Below are 17,039 nucleotides of genomic sequence, written 5' to 3' on the forward strand. Positions count from 1 at the left end.
AAAAAATGGAAGATAGGAGAAATATTACAGTCTTTTTGCCATTTAAAAGAATAGAAAAATTGAAGAAATAATTACACTTAAAAAAAAAAAAAAAAAGATGAAAAAAAGAAAAACTAAAAAAACAAAACAAAACAAAACAAAACAATGAGTCAACTTAAAATAAGTTTAAAATACCTTATTGTATTACTTGACTACAGAACGCACACACACGCTAGGTGTACATACACATATAAAAAAGAAGAAAGTACACATGTGTACTCTAAATATATAATTTGTGTATCTTTTCCAAATGAAGGGATCAGCTTAGTGTAGCATCCATCTGGGGAATGGGTGAGTTTCCGTGATGAACATTTAATGTTGGTTAGAATTATAATTATAGAACTTTGCTCAGCTATTTGTGTGTCGCTATATAATTGCATGGATATATCTACAAAATTGTGGATATATATATATACATGCTTTTTCCTAGACCTTGTGACAAGCTATAGTTCGAGAGGATCAGATGGGTCCCTTTTGATCATTTTTTCCTTTTTTTTTTTTTTTTTTTTTGTGCCCTTAATATTTGTTAGTACATTTGTTAGGTGAAAGGACTAACTTTTTTTTTTTTTTTTTTTTACAATTATTTAAATTAGTTCAGAATAAGCAAAATTTCTTTGTTCCTTTATGGGAATTTTGGGCATGTCATTGAAAATACATTGGATTGACTGTCACTATACAAAATAGTTCTGATAATAATGTGTGTCCACGAGTAGAAGTGCCAACAGGTAGAAACATATATAAAAAAAACCTTGCGACCTTGAAGCCTTATTAAGGATTTAAATGATTTTTGATTTTGTGAGAATAAGTAGTTTTCTTTCGTTATTCTGATGACCAGACATTTATAGCAAAACAACGTACCTATACATATATATATATATATATATATATATATATATATATATATATACGTTTTTTTTTTTTTTTTCTTTAAATGTTTTCATTGGAAATGAAAAAAAATTACACATGTTCATGTATGGCTTGTGTGTATTGGTATGCGTAGGAGCATTCAATTATAATTCCTCGCGTTTGTACACATTTTAATTGAAATTAACTGAAATTCTTTAAGCGCACTTGCTATAATAAGGAATGCCTTTTTTGCTTGTGCAATGGATGTCTATACATGTGTATTATTTTCGTGTATTTTTTTTTTTTTTTTTCTTATACTTAAGTACATTTAAATATGCTGATAGAGAGTAGCAAAATAAATGATCCTTTCAGAGTAAATGCTTAAAAAAAAAGTAAAAAATGACAAGAATTTTGCTATTTCTGACACAAAATAGGTTTTCACGTTTAATAATTTTTCGATCAGCTCCTGTTCCCATACTAAAACAAATTAAAAAAAACATAAAAAAAAGGAAATGTTTCCGTGTTCTTAATGCACATATATATGTAAATGTCCTTTCATGTTTAAAAAAAAAAAAAACAAAACAAAAATGGAAGAGTTCACTATGGGGTAAACAAAATAAGAAATGACACAAGCATTCACATTCTAACTTATGTTTTTAGAAACAAAAGAAAAAAAAAAAAAAAAAAAATGAAACCAAAAAAAGGATAAAACAACCAAAGCTAGGAGTTTATAAAAAATAAAATGAAAATATTGAAACAATATCACATGTGATAGCACAAAAAATGCACACGAGGTACTGTAAAAAACAAACAGAGAAGGACATATAATTCTAAAAATATAAAATAAAATAAAAAAAAAAAGGAATAAAAAAGAATGAAAGGCTTAAATATAAAAAGTACTGATACATAGGAAGTGAAGTTGGTTTAACCAAGGGAAAACGTCTTTGCTGTATGCTTGTGAAATTTAAAAAGAAAAAAAGCGAAATATGTATGAATACATAAATATTATATAAATATATGTATACATGAATGTGCATGTATATAATATATATCACACACGTAAAGGAAAACACTCAGTGCCAAGACACGTTTGGAACTGAAATAAATTAAAAGAAGATAAGTCAATAAGAGAAGCAGATACACGAGAAAGATACGCAGAAAAAAAAAAAAAAAAAAAATAAAATAAGATATAGAAGTTTATACAACATGGACACAACAGGTAACATCTAAGGTGTTCTAAAAGTTTACGTCATTCTATTGAATTTTAACATCTAACATTTCATCGTTCTCACATGTTTATTTTGTTCAGTTGTACATTTAGGAAATTATGAATTCGTAATGGATGAACCTGTTAAGGACACAGTGGTTTGATTAAGAACAAAAAAAGAAAAAAAATAAAAAAAAATAATATTGGGAATTGAACGAATTTGCTCTTAAAAAATTAAGCAAGGAATACATTTATGCTTATGTGTTTGTGTACACACGAATAAACGATAAGAAAGAATTTCCCTGTTTTATCAAATGGACAAAATAGTTCCGCTTTTTTGATTTCATAACAATGAACTGTAAAATGTATATTTATATCACATTACTATTCAGTTGATTGTCATCTTACTATTTTGTTATATCTTTTTTTTTTTTTCTTTTTCTCCCTTCGTCGTTGAAATTATAATGCAGGTACGAGACGCAAAAAGTATTTACAAGAAAATATTACACATCTGTTTTCATCAGTATGATGACGATAACACCTTAAAGAAATGTAATACATATTTGGAAAAGAAATAATAGAAAATAGTTGCAGAAATGTATACTAGCATATTTGTTGCATGGTGTTATGCTTCTCGCATCATTATCTAGGTTCAGAATCTCAGCTCATAATCTTTTTTTTTTTTTTTTTTTTTTTTTTAACAATTTTTACTCAGGGGATTTATGGGGATCTTTTATTGTCTACATAACACTTTCTATGTAATTTTATTGAATGAGGAATGATTTGTTTAATGATTTTTGAAAATCACCACAGTTTTTTGTCGTTTTTTTTTTTTTTTTTTTTTTTCAAGAGTACGGATATATATATGTATATGTATATTGACATATTTATGTACATACACCAACTCATCCCATCGTTCGGTATCACCAGAATCATATTTTTAGATAACGAAGTTTCCGACAAGAAAAATACATTTGCCTTTTTTTTCTTCTTCTTCATGGTTGGACATATTTTAGTTTCCCTAAATTTATCCCTCCTACACACGAAGATGTAAGGTTTTCGTCTTTTTCCTTTTTTATTTATATAGAAGAAATTAACATTTTTTTTTTTTGGCGCTAGTTGGAAATGTTTAAACAAGCATATCACATTTTCCTATATATATGATTTTACTCGTGCACTTATACACGTATTTAACTTTTCATCTCCAATTTAGACACTTTTTTCAGTTATTCTGTATAATTAGCTATTCACAATTCCCATTGGTATTTTCCGCCTTTGTAAATTTGTTTATATCCTGTAGAATGATACGACTTTTATTTTCCATTTGCGCAGTGATTTGGTCCACGTACAGTAAGCAGAATGCTAATAAATGAGCTGGAGAAACATTACTAGAGTTTAAAAAAAAAAAAAAAAAAAAAACAATTAATTAAATTATAGAATACATTTTGAGCTCATGCTCCTGTGTTATATTTGTTTCGCTTGTTCATGTGCTAACATGTGTAAAAATTTCAAAATACCTTCTTTTGTTTTACTTGTCTATATATATATACTTATATACATGTTTTTCCTTTTTCTTTAAACCAGATTGCATCCTCATTTTGACAAAGTTCATAAAAAAGAACAGATTTGGGATTTGTTTTTTCCCAATTTGTTTGCTGCAATTCTTTGTTGCTACCTTTTTGTTGATTAAGTAACATTAAAAATATGAATTTAAGTGTAGCGTCAGTAATAGCTATAATTCTAATTGATATGCTGAATATTTTTTTTTTTTTTTTTTTAATCTTTTTAAATAGTTTCTTTTTAATGCGTTAGTGGTTTATTTTGTTGACTGTTTACTTTATAAGGTATCCTCAAATGTGCAAAAAAAAATTTAAATGAATAGACAAAACTTGTTATTAAAAAAAAAAAAGGCAAAAGTTGTTAAGTTTTTTTTTTTTTTTTTTTTTCTGGGCTTGTTATGCGAATTAGTCAATAGTGGAAAATGAAAAATGTACAAGATTTGGAAATAACTTAATAAACAAAATTGTTTTGTCATAATTGATGTTTAAATTTATATCTACGAAAATTTGAAGGGATAATTGTGTCTTTTACTTTTATTGTTTTCCTGAGGTATTTTTTGATGCTTTTGAAGGAAAAAAAATATTTAAGTAAAGAGATTGTATACTTGTCTGAAGATTAGGATTCTCATAACTGCATACAATTTACATAATCATGTATATGTATTAATAAATATGTGTGTAAGGGTATATACATATTTCTTTTCAGCAATAAAAAGTATGTGTAAAAAGAAGAAGATTTATGTGATACATTTGTTATATGTGTCGAATGAAGGGCATAAGCCGTAGAATTATATTAAGGTAATTTTTTGGAAATTTTTTTTATCTACTTATGAAACAAAAGTCTGGGATTAAAGGATCACGTACTAATAATATACAAATATTATAAAAAAGGTGGACACATATACATATATATATGTATAAATATACATTTCCGTATGAATGTATGTATACAAAAACACACGCACACGTGCTTCAATAAAATAGGAAACGATTCATAAGTTCAAAATTGATATGGCTATTTTTAAGAGAATATAAGAATGCCTTGATGTGCTCGTATTTCCCACTGTCATTCTTGTAATCGTGGGTAAATTTAAATACTAAAATCATTAGCTTTATTAATTTCCTTTCTGCCTTCTGGACCTCAAAATCATCCATGCTATAGCCCTTTTTTAGTAACCACACTGCTCTTGTGTATAAATTGCTGTCTAAAAATAGTATGATGTTTTGTATGTATTTGTATTTTTCCTTGTTCAACAAATGCCAGTAAACGTTAAATATGGTTTCATGTTCCTGCGCGATGGAGGAAAAAAAACAAAAAAAAAAAAAAAAAAAAAAGACATATACATATAAATATACATATCTTATACATCCATCTGTATATATGCAAGTGTGTTATTATATGAATGCTTAACTTGAAAAGCACACATGGAATGTTAAATAGGTTTGTTCAATCAAAATTCTATTTTAAACAACTAATACGTGGTAACAGAATAGGTGAAGCGAAAAAACGTAGAAGATTCCTATGGCTTACCTGTGCTGAATGTTTCGATAAGTAAGTCTGCTGTGGGCACAATGTAGAAGTGAAGTAGTTATGTTTGTTCATAATATTTTTGTAACAGTTGTATATTGCATATGGAGTATTAAACGCGTTGTAATCTTGGTTAAATTGTAAAAACTTGAAGTTGCAAGTTAGTTTGAATCTACACAAAGCACTGTTGCAGCAGACGTAGGAGGGGCATATGGTCCATCTAAATGAAATATTAAATGTTGGTTCATTAGTGCCGTTCCGAGGTCGTAAAAGGGACATAAAGAAATGATTTAGCGTAGAACAAAAAGAGGGGTATTTTCGCGTGTACGTATATATATATATATATATATATATATATATATATGTATATGTTTTAGTCCACGGATGGGCGTGTGTGTCTGAGGTATATGAGAATTGTGCGTGGACTTACCTCTTGCTTCTATTGCTGAACCCTAAGGAGGATATGGAATAACTTTGCTTTTTAGGATTTTTTGGATTATGATCTTTCATATTAGTTTTTCCAATAATTTTCTCGTCACTTGGGGGATTATTCTTGCCATGACCTCTGTTTTTGCTGCCAGCATCCTCATTACTATTATTATTATTATTATTGCAGTTGTTGTTGCTGTCATCGCTGTTATTTCTGTAGCTGTTTCCGTTGTTTTCGGCTGTATCCCTGTTTTTATCGCTTTTGCAGGTATTCGTATTTGCGTGGGTTCTGTTTGACGAATTATAGACCTGTTGTTCCTTTATATACTTTAGCAACAACTGAAAGTTATAATAATCTATTAGAGGAATGTGGTCATGGTTATAGATATTTTGTATTAAATTTTCATTTAGAAAAATGTTCTTTAATTTGTTAGAGGAATTATTAATATTATTGCTTATGTGGTCATTATTGTTTTCATCAGATATCATCTTATTAAATTTGTTCAAATTTTGGCTACTATAATTATTGTACTGTGTAGAGAAAACATTATTTAATAAATTTAGATAAAATGGATTATCACTTAATGTGTTATCATTTGATACTTTATCATTTGATAGATTGGAAGAGTTGTTAGTTGTATGGTTTTTATTTTGTGTGTTATTATGTGCATTACAATTAAGTAATTTTTCCTTAAGGCTGTTAATACAGGCTAGCTGGTTATGATAATGTTCAATGTGCTTAATAATTTCGTCACTTACACTTTTGAAGGAGTTTATATTTAAAAATTTGTTACTGCTTCGGTTTCGTGGTTCTCTATAATTATTGGTGTTATCATGCTTAGTGTTGTCAAAGGATATACTAAAAGAGTCATCTCTCATATTTTCCGAAATATTTGGATTATTCTGGTTATAATGCTTGTTCCCAGCAGTGGAGCATTTTTCACATTCTACATTTATGGAATTACCGCTAGTTTGGGTATGTTCAGTCGAATTGTCTTTTATATGATTACTATCTGTATCGTTATTGCTGATATTATTATGATCAGTGTTACAGGATTTGGAATATAGTTTGTGCAATTCCAATACATTTTCAGTAGGAAACATGTTACTACTAGATGTATCATCTACACCAACTGGTACATTTTGGTTGATGAAAAAATTAGAGTATTCATTTAGCTTATATAAATAAAACAAATACATGTATGCATTGTAATTATAATTCCTCAAAAAATTCATATTAATCGTATCATAATATAAATTTTCTATACTAAGAGAATTGGTATCATTGCATAAAATGTTACTTAACAATTTTTGGTATGGAGAAAATCCGATGTTATTATTATTCTGTCCATGATGATGGTTGATTGTGCTACCTAAATAAGTGCTTAAAATATCGGTGGTGTTTTTATTGTTAATTTTATTTGTGATATGCATGAAATGGTTTAATTTTTCCATCATTTGCTCATTTTCGTTTTCTTGGGTTATAAGTTTATTTATATCATTTATATAGGTTGAGATGATTCTTTTATTTGTATAGCAATTGTTATAAATTCCATTATTACAAAATTTTGTGGGTATTCCATTTATAAATTTTTCTTCTTTAAAATCTGCCGTTTTATGTAATTTATCACGCAAAATATACATATGTTTTAGTGCAACCATGTTAATTAAACTGTTTCCCAGGGCATTTAAATTGTTTACATTATTATGTTCTTGTTGTTTGTAGTTTAAAAGGTGATTATTTGTGACATCATTTGCGTTATTGTACATATTGATAATGCTAGTATTATCATCAGCGTCTGCATGAAAGCTGTGATCAAATGTAGTATTGTTTTTACCCCTCTCTGAGTAAAACATAGAAGGGTGTCCATTTTTATACTTGTCAAAAGTGTTGATATCTTGTAAATTATTTAAAAATGTGTTGTTTTTTATTTTCATACTAGTATTTTGATAATAACAATGATTAAGATAATCATTTTTTGAGTAACTTGTATGTGTGTCCATTTCGTCAATCATGTCATATCCAACAAGACTTTTTGGTTGTTCAGAATTGAAAATTTTGTTTATGCTAAAATATGGATTTTTGGAACCCCAAGCATTTTTTTCGCCATAGTTTCTGCTGATAATGTTAAAGCCGTAGCTACCACCACTTGCGTAATAATTTTCTTCATTTGGTAAAATTGAGTTGTAATTTAGTGGGTAAATAAAATTATAATTGTCACTATACTGACTGAAGTTATTTATGATATTCTGGAAATCAATATTTTCTATGCCGTACGGATGTGTATTATTTTTTATGCTGCAATGATGTATATTATTTTCTATGCTGTATGGATGTATATTATTTTCTATGCTGTATGGATGTATATTGTTTTCTATGCTGTAGGGATGTATATTATTTTCTATGCTGTAGGAATGTATATTATTTTCTATGCTGTATGGATGTATATTATTTTCTATGCTGTATGGATGTATATTATTTTCTATGCTGTATGGATGTATATTATTTTCTATGCTGTAGGGATGTATATTATTTTCTATGCTGTAGGGATGTATATTATTTTCTATGCTGTAGGGATGTATATTATTTTCTATGCTGTAGGAATGTATATTATTTTCTATGCTGTAGGGATGTATATTATTTTCTATGCTGTAGGGATGTATATTATTTTTTATATTGTAGGGATGTATATTATTTTCTATATTGTATGGATGTATAATGCATTCTTCATTTCTATTTTTACATGTATCCGTGAAAACCCTATTTGTCTCATTGAATTTGATAGTACATTCACCATTCACATGATTATTATATAATTGATTTAAACAATTATTAGTTCGATTATCATTATTTGTGTAAACATGCGTTTCGTTCGCAAAACTGAAAATTTCATTAGTGTAATTATCTTTTTCTATGTTTCCACTTTGCACTTTCACTAAACTGCATTTTCCGAACGGTATATTTTTATAATAATTACTACAATGGCTGTAATTGGTAACATTATTTCTGTAATGGTTCATATTACTTTTTTGATAGTCTACACAGCTGCTGCAGTTTCTTGTAAAGTTACCACTTATACTAGGGAAGTTGTCATTTTTTGGTATATTTTTCATATGCATTACATTCTCAGCACTATTTACGCCATTATAATTCGGATGAAAACTGTGTACAGTGGAGTTATTGTGCGTGGAATTATTGTATGTGGAAATATTATGATCCACGAGATGGTCCCTTTTTGTAGTTCTTACACTGTTGCCAAAAATATTTGTAATATCATCCCTTGTGTGAAAATTACACGTGTTTCTTATATTGTTCAAACTTATAGTTTCAGATGTGCCGCTAAGATTGAAGCTATACATATGTCTTTTGTTATTAATGACGTTCATGTAATAATTATGCGAATCAGCATATGTTAGACTATCATTCATTTTATAATTATCATATTTTTCTTTTTGAAAAAAATCGAATAAAGGATTACTCTTCATAATTCTATTTTGAATACTGTTGTACAGGTTGTTATTTGTGTCTATCTGTGTTGACAGAAAATTATCGTTTATTTTGTTAAAATTGTTATTTATTGTAGTTTCGAATTTTATTAAATCATTTTCGCTTAAGTTTTGTATGGTATTATCCCCAGTATGTTGGTTATACATATTGTTCATAGCCTCTTTTAAGAATATTGGCATTTGGATTATGATATCCCTATCATTATTGTATTTATTGTTAAATTGATTTCTGTTTGGAGTGCTATTATCAATGTTGTCGTTATTATTATTTATAACATTGTTTTTAGATTCATCACATTCGTTTAAAATAGTGTGGTTAAAACTTGTGTTAATAACATTGTTCATGAGATTTTCCCTAATAAGGAATGAGTTGTTGTTATTCGTATTTACATATCTACATCTGAGTCCGTGAATCATGTCAGTTTCTTCTGTGTACATATTCGAAGCGCTGTAGAATTCGAATGAGCTTTCCATAGGGTTTCTTTTAAAATGATTAATTACGTTCTGTTCATATGTATTTCCATGATTTTGTTCATTATAGTTATTATCTATATGATAATTTTCTATGTAAAAATTGTTATACATATTAATTACATCTTCATCAGTAAAGGGATTAGCATTTTCTAATTTTCCCTCACAGCAGGAGAGTTGGGTATTCAAATGTTCATTATAACTGTTCCCCTCATTCAATTGATAAGGTATGTAATTATTATTAGCATCATTTTGTAATTCGAATATATGATGAGAATCCATAAAATTTATATTTTCCATATTCGTATTAGTTCTATTGTTGTAATTATCATTTTGTACATTCGTCATTAGTGCTATATTGTTATGTTCAAAATCGTTTTTATTTTTGAAACACAGGAATTTATTTTCATTATGTTGATCCCCCATTTGTGGACAATTTTGAGTTATCACAGTATTGTCTGTGTAATGTTGTAATTGATCTACAGCATTGAAATGGTTGTTTATCATATATTTACTAGCATTTGTGTTTTCATTTCGTGCGTAGTTGAAGTTACTGGTTTGATTTTCACTTTTGTTCAATCTTTTGTTTAAAATGTTGTTGGTATGGATATTCATGTTGTTTATCTTTTTGATCGTACTGATAGTGTTTATATTATTTATAGTGTTTATTGTATTACTGGTTGTTCTTTTAATATGCTGAAGATTGTGGTTGTTATTTCCATTGCTACTAATTTTGTTTTTTATGGTGTCTACATTAGTATTTCCGTTTATGAGAAATTCATCTTGTTCATCATTTGGTACAGAAATTGGAAAATGATTCATATCATATGGTTGTAAGTTTATATTGTCCGAGTTGGAATCACTGCAAAATTCTTGTTTTGTTAAAATGTAATTTTCACTATTTTGAACTAACATTCTGTTAATATTCTTAACTTTATTATATTCTTCTTCATTGTTATAATACGAATTGGGGACTTTAAAACAATTTACAGTATTTAGTTTATATTTTATTCTGTTTTGATTATCATTATCATGATTGATTAAAAACAAACGTTTACTCATTTCATCTTTTTTCTCTAATGATAATGGTTGTGATGTTTCATTTATGTTCTCGATTCTACTTTCATGTATGTTTTCAAAGATATTTGTATCAAAAATGTCGTTAGTTGTATTATTACTATGTAATATGTTATTATATATCTCACGACTATAGTTTTGAGTATTTTTTATTTCTTCTCGTATTTTATTAAACTCATTTTTGTCTTCAAGATGTTTTTCACATATTAGTTGATAAGGTGGACAGTTAGGATGACATATTGGTGGAGTAAGCTGAATTCGATCGTTATTACTAATTTTCGTTTTTTCTACATTTTTATTATCATTCTGTTGATACTTGTATAGGTGAATATTATGGTTTTCCAATTTTATACTACCTTCTTGGTTCGACAAATCATGGAAAATATTCCTATTTTGGTTGCATAGTTCATTTTGTTTTTTTATCGAAAATTGTGGATGGTCCGAATGGAAATTCTGTTGGTGGTAATGCTGATAATGCTGTTGATAAAGCTCTTCCGTGTGATCAGCATTAGTGGGGAACAATTGATCGATTCCATTCTCTAATTTGATTTCTTGCCTATTTATTTCTCTTAAATTAGTCTCGTACAAATCCATCTCCTCATGTTTTACGAAATTTAATGTGTTGTTATATAACAGCATATTTTTATCATCGAAAGGATAGTTTGTTTGATCTTCCTGCTGCATATGAATAGGTTGAACTGAAATATTTGATTCTTTATCTTCTCCTGTGTTTGTTGAATTCATCAATAAATAATTTAGTCCTATGTTTTGATAATTTTCTTCGTTATTGGTTTTGCATAGATCTACATAATTATATTCGCTACGATGGGTAGTATGGCTCTTTGAATCCCCTTGTGTTGTTAACAGATTATTATTAGGGCCACCTGCTTGCGTGATCTTTTCCTTACAGTCGATATGATGCGAATGGGTAAAATTTTCTACTACCTCTTTTTGTTCTTCTTTCTGTTTTTCTTCCAATTCTGTTGCTTGGTTTTCCATTTCTTGTTTAACCTTTTTTAGGTAATCTAAATTGGCACTATCGTTGTGTCGACTATAGAAATCCCTTCTGAATTCTCTATTGAATGAACCACTTTTTCCATCATTACGTTCACCACTATTTTCGTTTATAAGGGATAATTCATCACTATGTTTATTGAAGGGAATACTGTGGAGTCTTGAGGGTTCGTCAAATGGTGATATTTCCATTTTAAAAGAACATTTTTTTTCATTTGGTCTATTAGGTAGGAGGGCTTGGATTTTATTTATTTCTTGTTCACGCATGCTTTGAAAATTGGTTATAATATTCGCTGAATTTATTATTTGATTTTCAAAATAATTTTGTTTTAGATCAGAGAAAATCTCATTATGCGTGATTGTACTAATGTTATTAGTATTATTGTGATATGATACATTTAGCAAATGATTAAGATTTGTAATGGATGAATTTTGATATGTGAATTCATTTTTGTCTTTGTTTTGCATATTGATGAGGTGATTAGTACTATGCTCATTAATACATGACTTTGTATTTATACCGTTTGACGGATAGTTTGTATGGTCAACATGATTATACATAGATGATGAACTGTTATTATTAGTTAAATTATTTTCAATAAAATTATGTTTCATATAACTTTTTGCAAAAATGTTTATATGTCTTTGATCCAAGAAATGAATAGCACTATTTGTTATTCTTCCATTTGTATAACTATTGCTTCTGTTATTCATCCTCGTATAACTATTTTTATAATAATTTTGGATGGTCATATTATCATCGTTATTATACTTGAAAATACAATATGGGTTTAAATTATGATAGTAGTTATTATGAGAAAAACTTTTTCTTATATTAAATGTGTCGTTTTTAAAATAGTTAACGTTTAAGTTGCAGCTTGAAATGGTATTATCATTAAAGATATTTCTATCGGCCATAATGCTAATACTATCTTTATTGAAATAATAATTATCGCTATTTGTAAAATATGAATTTTCACTGAGTGTCTTCATATCTGAACAATTATACATATTTGTTAACGTGCTGTTATTTGAATTAAGACTCATATTTTTTATATTGCAATTTACACTGTTCGAGTTCATTAAATAGTTCTCAAAGTTGTTGCTGTTTAGGTAGTTATTTAGCATGCTATTTCCTTTATAATTCGAGTTATGAACATATGATGGGTATGCATTATTTACACATTTGTTATTGTGTAAGATATTATTTTCCAAACCCATATTTGTGCAATCAATATTTTGATTCTTGTAGTCATTTATTAGTGCCCCATTGTAAGAATTTGTACATAAATTACTATCACCCTGATTGTGTAATTTATTCTGCCCATCAATAATAGTGTGTGTAGGTTCACTTTTTACCATATTTATTATGTAACTAATTAAGTTGGTTTCTTCTTTTTTTTTTTTGTTTTCTTCCTCTTCTTCTTCATCTTCTTTTTCTCTATATTTCCCCCCAGTTGTGGGTTTCTTTTTTGTGATATTTTCTAATTGATTTATTTTATTATTTTGAAAAATATATTGATCCTTACATTGGCAGTTATATTTGTCGATCTTTAATTTTATAGATGCATTATTTTGGTTATTGATAATGGTAGTTTCATTAATGCATTTATTAGTAGGAGGGTGGTAACAGCATTCTTTATCTTTTATTTCGATTATAATATCTTTGTCATCTTTTTCATCTTTTTCATCTTTGTCGCTTTCGTTCACATTGTTCAAATTGAGAATGTCTGTCTCGTTTTGATTGCCAGAATTTTTTACACTAGATGTGATATATTGTGTGTTTATGTCAAAAACGTCATTTTGTAAATTCATACTGGTTGAGTAATCACATGTGTTATATATAATGTTGTCTACATTATCAAGAGTATAGGTATGGTTATGCACATGATTGTCATCTTCTCCGTAGCAATTTTGAAATATATCACATTCATTAAATGGTATAAATGAACCAAACAGACTCTTTTCTTTGCAATTCTCTATAGAATTTAATTCGTTAAGATTACTTGGGATACGTGCATTTTCATTTATTTGTCTAAATAAACTTAAATCAATGCGCATATTGTTTAATGGTTGTAATTCCCTATTAAATGGAATGTATTCGTTGGATGCAAATGATTCCATAAATTTTGGATAAAAGGAAAATTTATATTTGCTTTTCTTATCGTGTGCTAACTCATTTTTTTTCAAAGAAAGCATAGTGCCCTTTTTACACAGATCGGTAATGTAAAAACAGTATTCATCAGGGGAATCCATAAATTCGTTCATTCTTCTTCTGTTAATTCTTTTGCTGAATTTTTTGTATGTTTCGTTTTTTTTTCGTGCAGGGAAAATAATGTCTTCTGACTCTCTCCTTGATTTTATGTTTTCATTATAGTGACATTTTTTTGTCTGATTTTCGATTGCATGATTTTTCCCAGTATAACTTGTTTCTCCACCATTTTTATCATCTTCATCCATGTTGGTTTCATTTCTCATATTCTCTCTTTTAACCTCTACCATCAGGATTTGTATTCTGCTTGGATGTTCATCTTGTTGCTTTCCCATTTTTGATTCCTTGCCCTTTTTAGTATTTTTAAATTTTCGTTTCTCTTTTTCTTTGTTTTGATACTGCTGTGTTTCTACATTCTCGCACATTACTTCTTTCCTCATTTGATTCTTATCATTTCTCTCCACTTTGATAGAATTTTCTATTTCTTGTACATTTTTTTTTTTTAGTTCTATACATTTCTTGTTAGAAATATTTAAAATGTTCGGTTTAGGTGGAATGTTGTTATTTAAGCTCATTGAGGTAATGCTACTAATGCTTCTGTTATACAGCTGTTCACATTGCTCTTCAAGGCATATTGGATTTTCATCATTGCATTTTTCTACTTTGAATTTTATATTTTTTAAAATTGCTTCATGATTATCTATATTTTCTATAGATTTTAAGGTATTTTTGTTCATACTTTCGTCGTGTATTATTTCATGAGGATTTTTTATCTGTGCTGGTAGGGTTACATTTGAGCATTGTGTGACAATCTGTGTATCAATGGAATGATCAACATTTTTATTTGCACTTTCAATTACATGATGTTGTTCCTTATTATGACATGAACGTTTTTTTTTCTCTGTCTTTGCGATGAATTTAAGGGAATTATTTTCCGTAACATTTGATTTTTTTTGTTTTTCCTGATTATTTTCTGCATTTGTAGAATTTTTATTTTTGTTTTCATTTTTATATTTTGCTTCATTTTGTATGTTGTCATTTTGTATAATTGGAGGATCTATATTATAGTTTAAGAAAAAAGCTCTTACTTTCTCTTCAAATATTTCTGCTTCTTCTACATTCAGATTATTATCATTCTTTTGCACATTATTTTTTTCATCTTCAAATTTTTTTCTTATATTGTGAATTTTGGTAAGAATAATTAATCCAATATCATAATGCTCAAAAATGATATCTAGGTCATTTTTTGACATAAAATATGAAAAAAACGTAAAAAATACTTTTTTATTTTCACTTCTTAAAAACATTGGCACATGCCTCGGTTTCCCTTTTCTCATTTTTTTATTTATTTATTTTTTTTTAAAAAATAAAAAAAAAAATGAGGGAAAAGAAAAAATTGCGAAGGCTGGAAAAAAAAAAAAAAAAAAAAAAATACACCTTGAATAAATCTGTATGGTTGAAATAAATATATTCTCAGAAATATGGAAATTATAAGGGATTAACGTACACGAAACATGAAAGCGGGTAAATAATAGTTTGTTGTAATGTGTGCAAAAATATTTCTCCTCTTTATTGAACCTGTATAAATGCATATATATACTCATAAATGTTTATTCCATTCTAGGTGTACGTTTGATGATCTTTTAAAGTTGCCAATTGGTCTATGGTTCACTATTTCTTTTGCAATGTTCACTACACGATTCATTATCGTACATGAAACGTTTGAAATAAGGGTATGTTAAAAAGTGAATAAAAGCAACTTGGAGAAAGTGAGATTTGTTCATTTTAGGAATCGTGCTTGTTTCTTTAGTAGATACATGTGTATTTATGTATACATTTATGTGCACATATTTATATGTAGTTATACATTTATGTAATGCAGGGGAAATACGTTTATTTATTTTTTATTCCTGCTTCAGAAGCGTATATGTACATGTGTTTATTTATTTGCTTATTTATTATTATTATTACTATTATTACTGTTGTTACTATTGTTATTATTGTTGCTATTATTACTATTGTTATATTTTATTTTTTTTATTTTATACTTACAAAATATACGGTGATCATTTTTATGTGTAATATGGGTTATTAGAAAATTGTTTACTTCTGCAAAAATAGAATGTTGTTTGACGATCTGAAAACTGTTCTACTTTTGACGGAGTGTTATCAATGGATATGGAAAAAATAAAATATAAAACATTAAGAAGAAACAATAATAAATTATGAATAATTAGGAGGAATTTTTTTTCCAGTGAAAGATCAACATGTAGGTTTGTTTACTTCTCTGTAAAAGTATTTTTGTGGAATGCACATTCTGCAGCGGTGAGTGTAGGCATGGGGAATGCCGTGACAACTTTTTTTTTTTTTTTTTTACAATTTTTAATTAAACGTAAATAAATACAGGAAAGTGTAATTAAGTTTAATTAAATATAATTATGTATAATCAAATACAATTATGTATAATCAAATACAATTATGTATAATCAAATACAATTATGTATAATCAAATACAATTATGTATAATTACGTATAATTAAATATCATTACATATGTAATTGTAAAATAACTATTAATGCTTAAGGAAAATAATACGTTATACATGTGTGATTATATGTAGGCACTTAGGCTTTTTCACTATATATATTTTTTTTTGTTCCTTATAATGTATTATATGCTATTTGGTTAAAATTATAAAAAAAAAAAAAAGTGAAAATATAAGTTCAGCGCTAAATTAAGTACATCATTTGAATTTGAAAAACACTTGTATGATGAGGAAGCAAAAAAAAAAAAAAATAATAAATAAAATGAAAGGATGTTACATAAATGTTTGTTTTAATTATAAACTATTTTTTTTATGTTTATATTCATATAAATATATTTTTTCACAGAATGTTCTACATTCATAAAATCACATTCAATCATATTTATTCTTATATGTAGGTATGTATATATATGCATTCACAGTCATTTATACACAATTTTCTTGAGTGCTTATTTCTGGTTGCTATGATGAAAAAAAAAAAAAAAAAAGAAAAAGAAGGAATAAACTCGTTATCATTTGTACATGTATTTATTCTCCCTATTGTGTGCAAAATTTGCGAATTTATATTGAAATATTTGATATGATTAATTATTCATTAGCATATT

General features: G+C 27.4%; 2 protein-coding genes across 2 annotated transcripts; one reads left to right on the forward strand and one right to left on the reverse strand.

Moving 5' to 3' along the window:
• Window positions 1-2,091: 2,091 nt before the first annotated feature.
• PGO_094300 (hypothetical protein) lies at window positions 2,092-3,786 on the forward strand (the record flags this gene model as incomplete). Its single annotated transcript, XM_028688017.1, has 7 exons — window positions 2,092-2,104; window positions 2,195-2,250; window positions 2,563-2,644; window positions 2,808-2,850; window positions 3,023-3,142; window positions 3,231-3,442; window positions 3,677-3,786. The coding sequence occupies 7 exons, from the start codon at window positions 2,092-2,094 to the stop codon at window positions 3,784-3,786; spliced, it is 636 nt and encodes a 211-aa protein (XP_028543818.1).
• An 837-nt stretch (window positions 3,787-4,623) lies between these two features.
• On the reverse strand, window positions 4,624-15,226 carry PGO_094310 (sporozoite and liver stage asparagine-rich protein; the record flags this gene model as incomplete). The annotated part of the gene is made up of 3 exons (XM_028688018.1): window positions 4,624-4,941; window positions 5,183-5,399; window positions 5,610-15,226. The coding sequence occupies 3 exons, from the start codon at window positions 15,224-15,226 to the stop codon at window positions 4,624-4,626; spliced, it is 10,152 nt and encodes a 3,383-aa protein (XP_028543819.1).
• Window positions 15,227-17,039: the final 1,813 nt, after the last annotated feature.

The sequence above is a fragment of the Plasmodium gonderi genome (genome assembly GCF_002157705.1).
Source record: "Plasmodium gonderi DNA, contig: Chr09, whole genome shotgun sequence".
NCBI classification, from domain to species: domain Eukaryota; phylum Apicomplexa; class Aconoidasida; order Haemosporida; family Plasmodiidae; genus Plasmodium; species Plasmodium gonderi.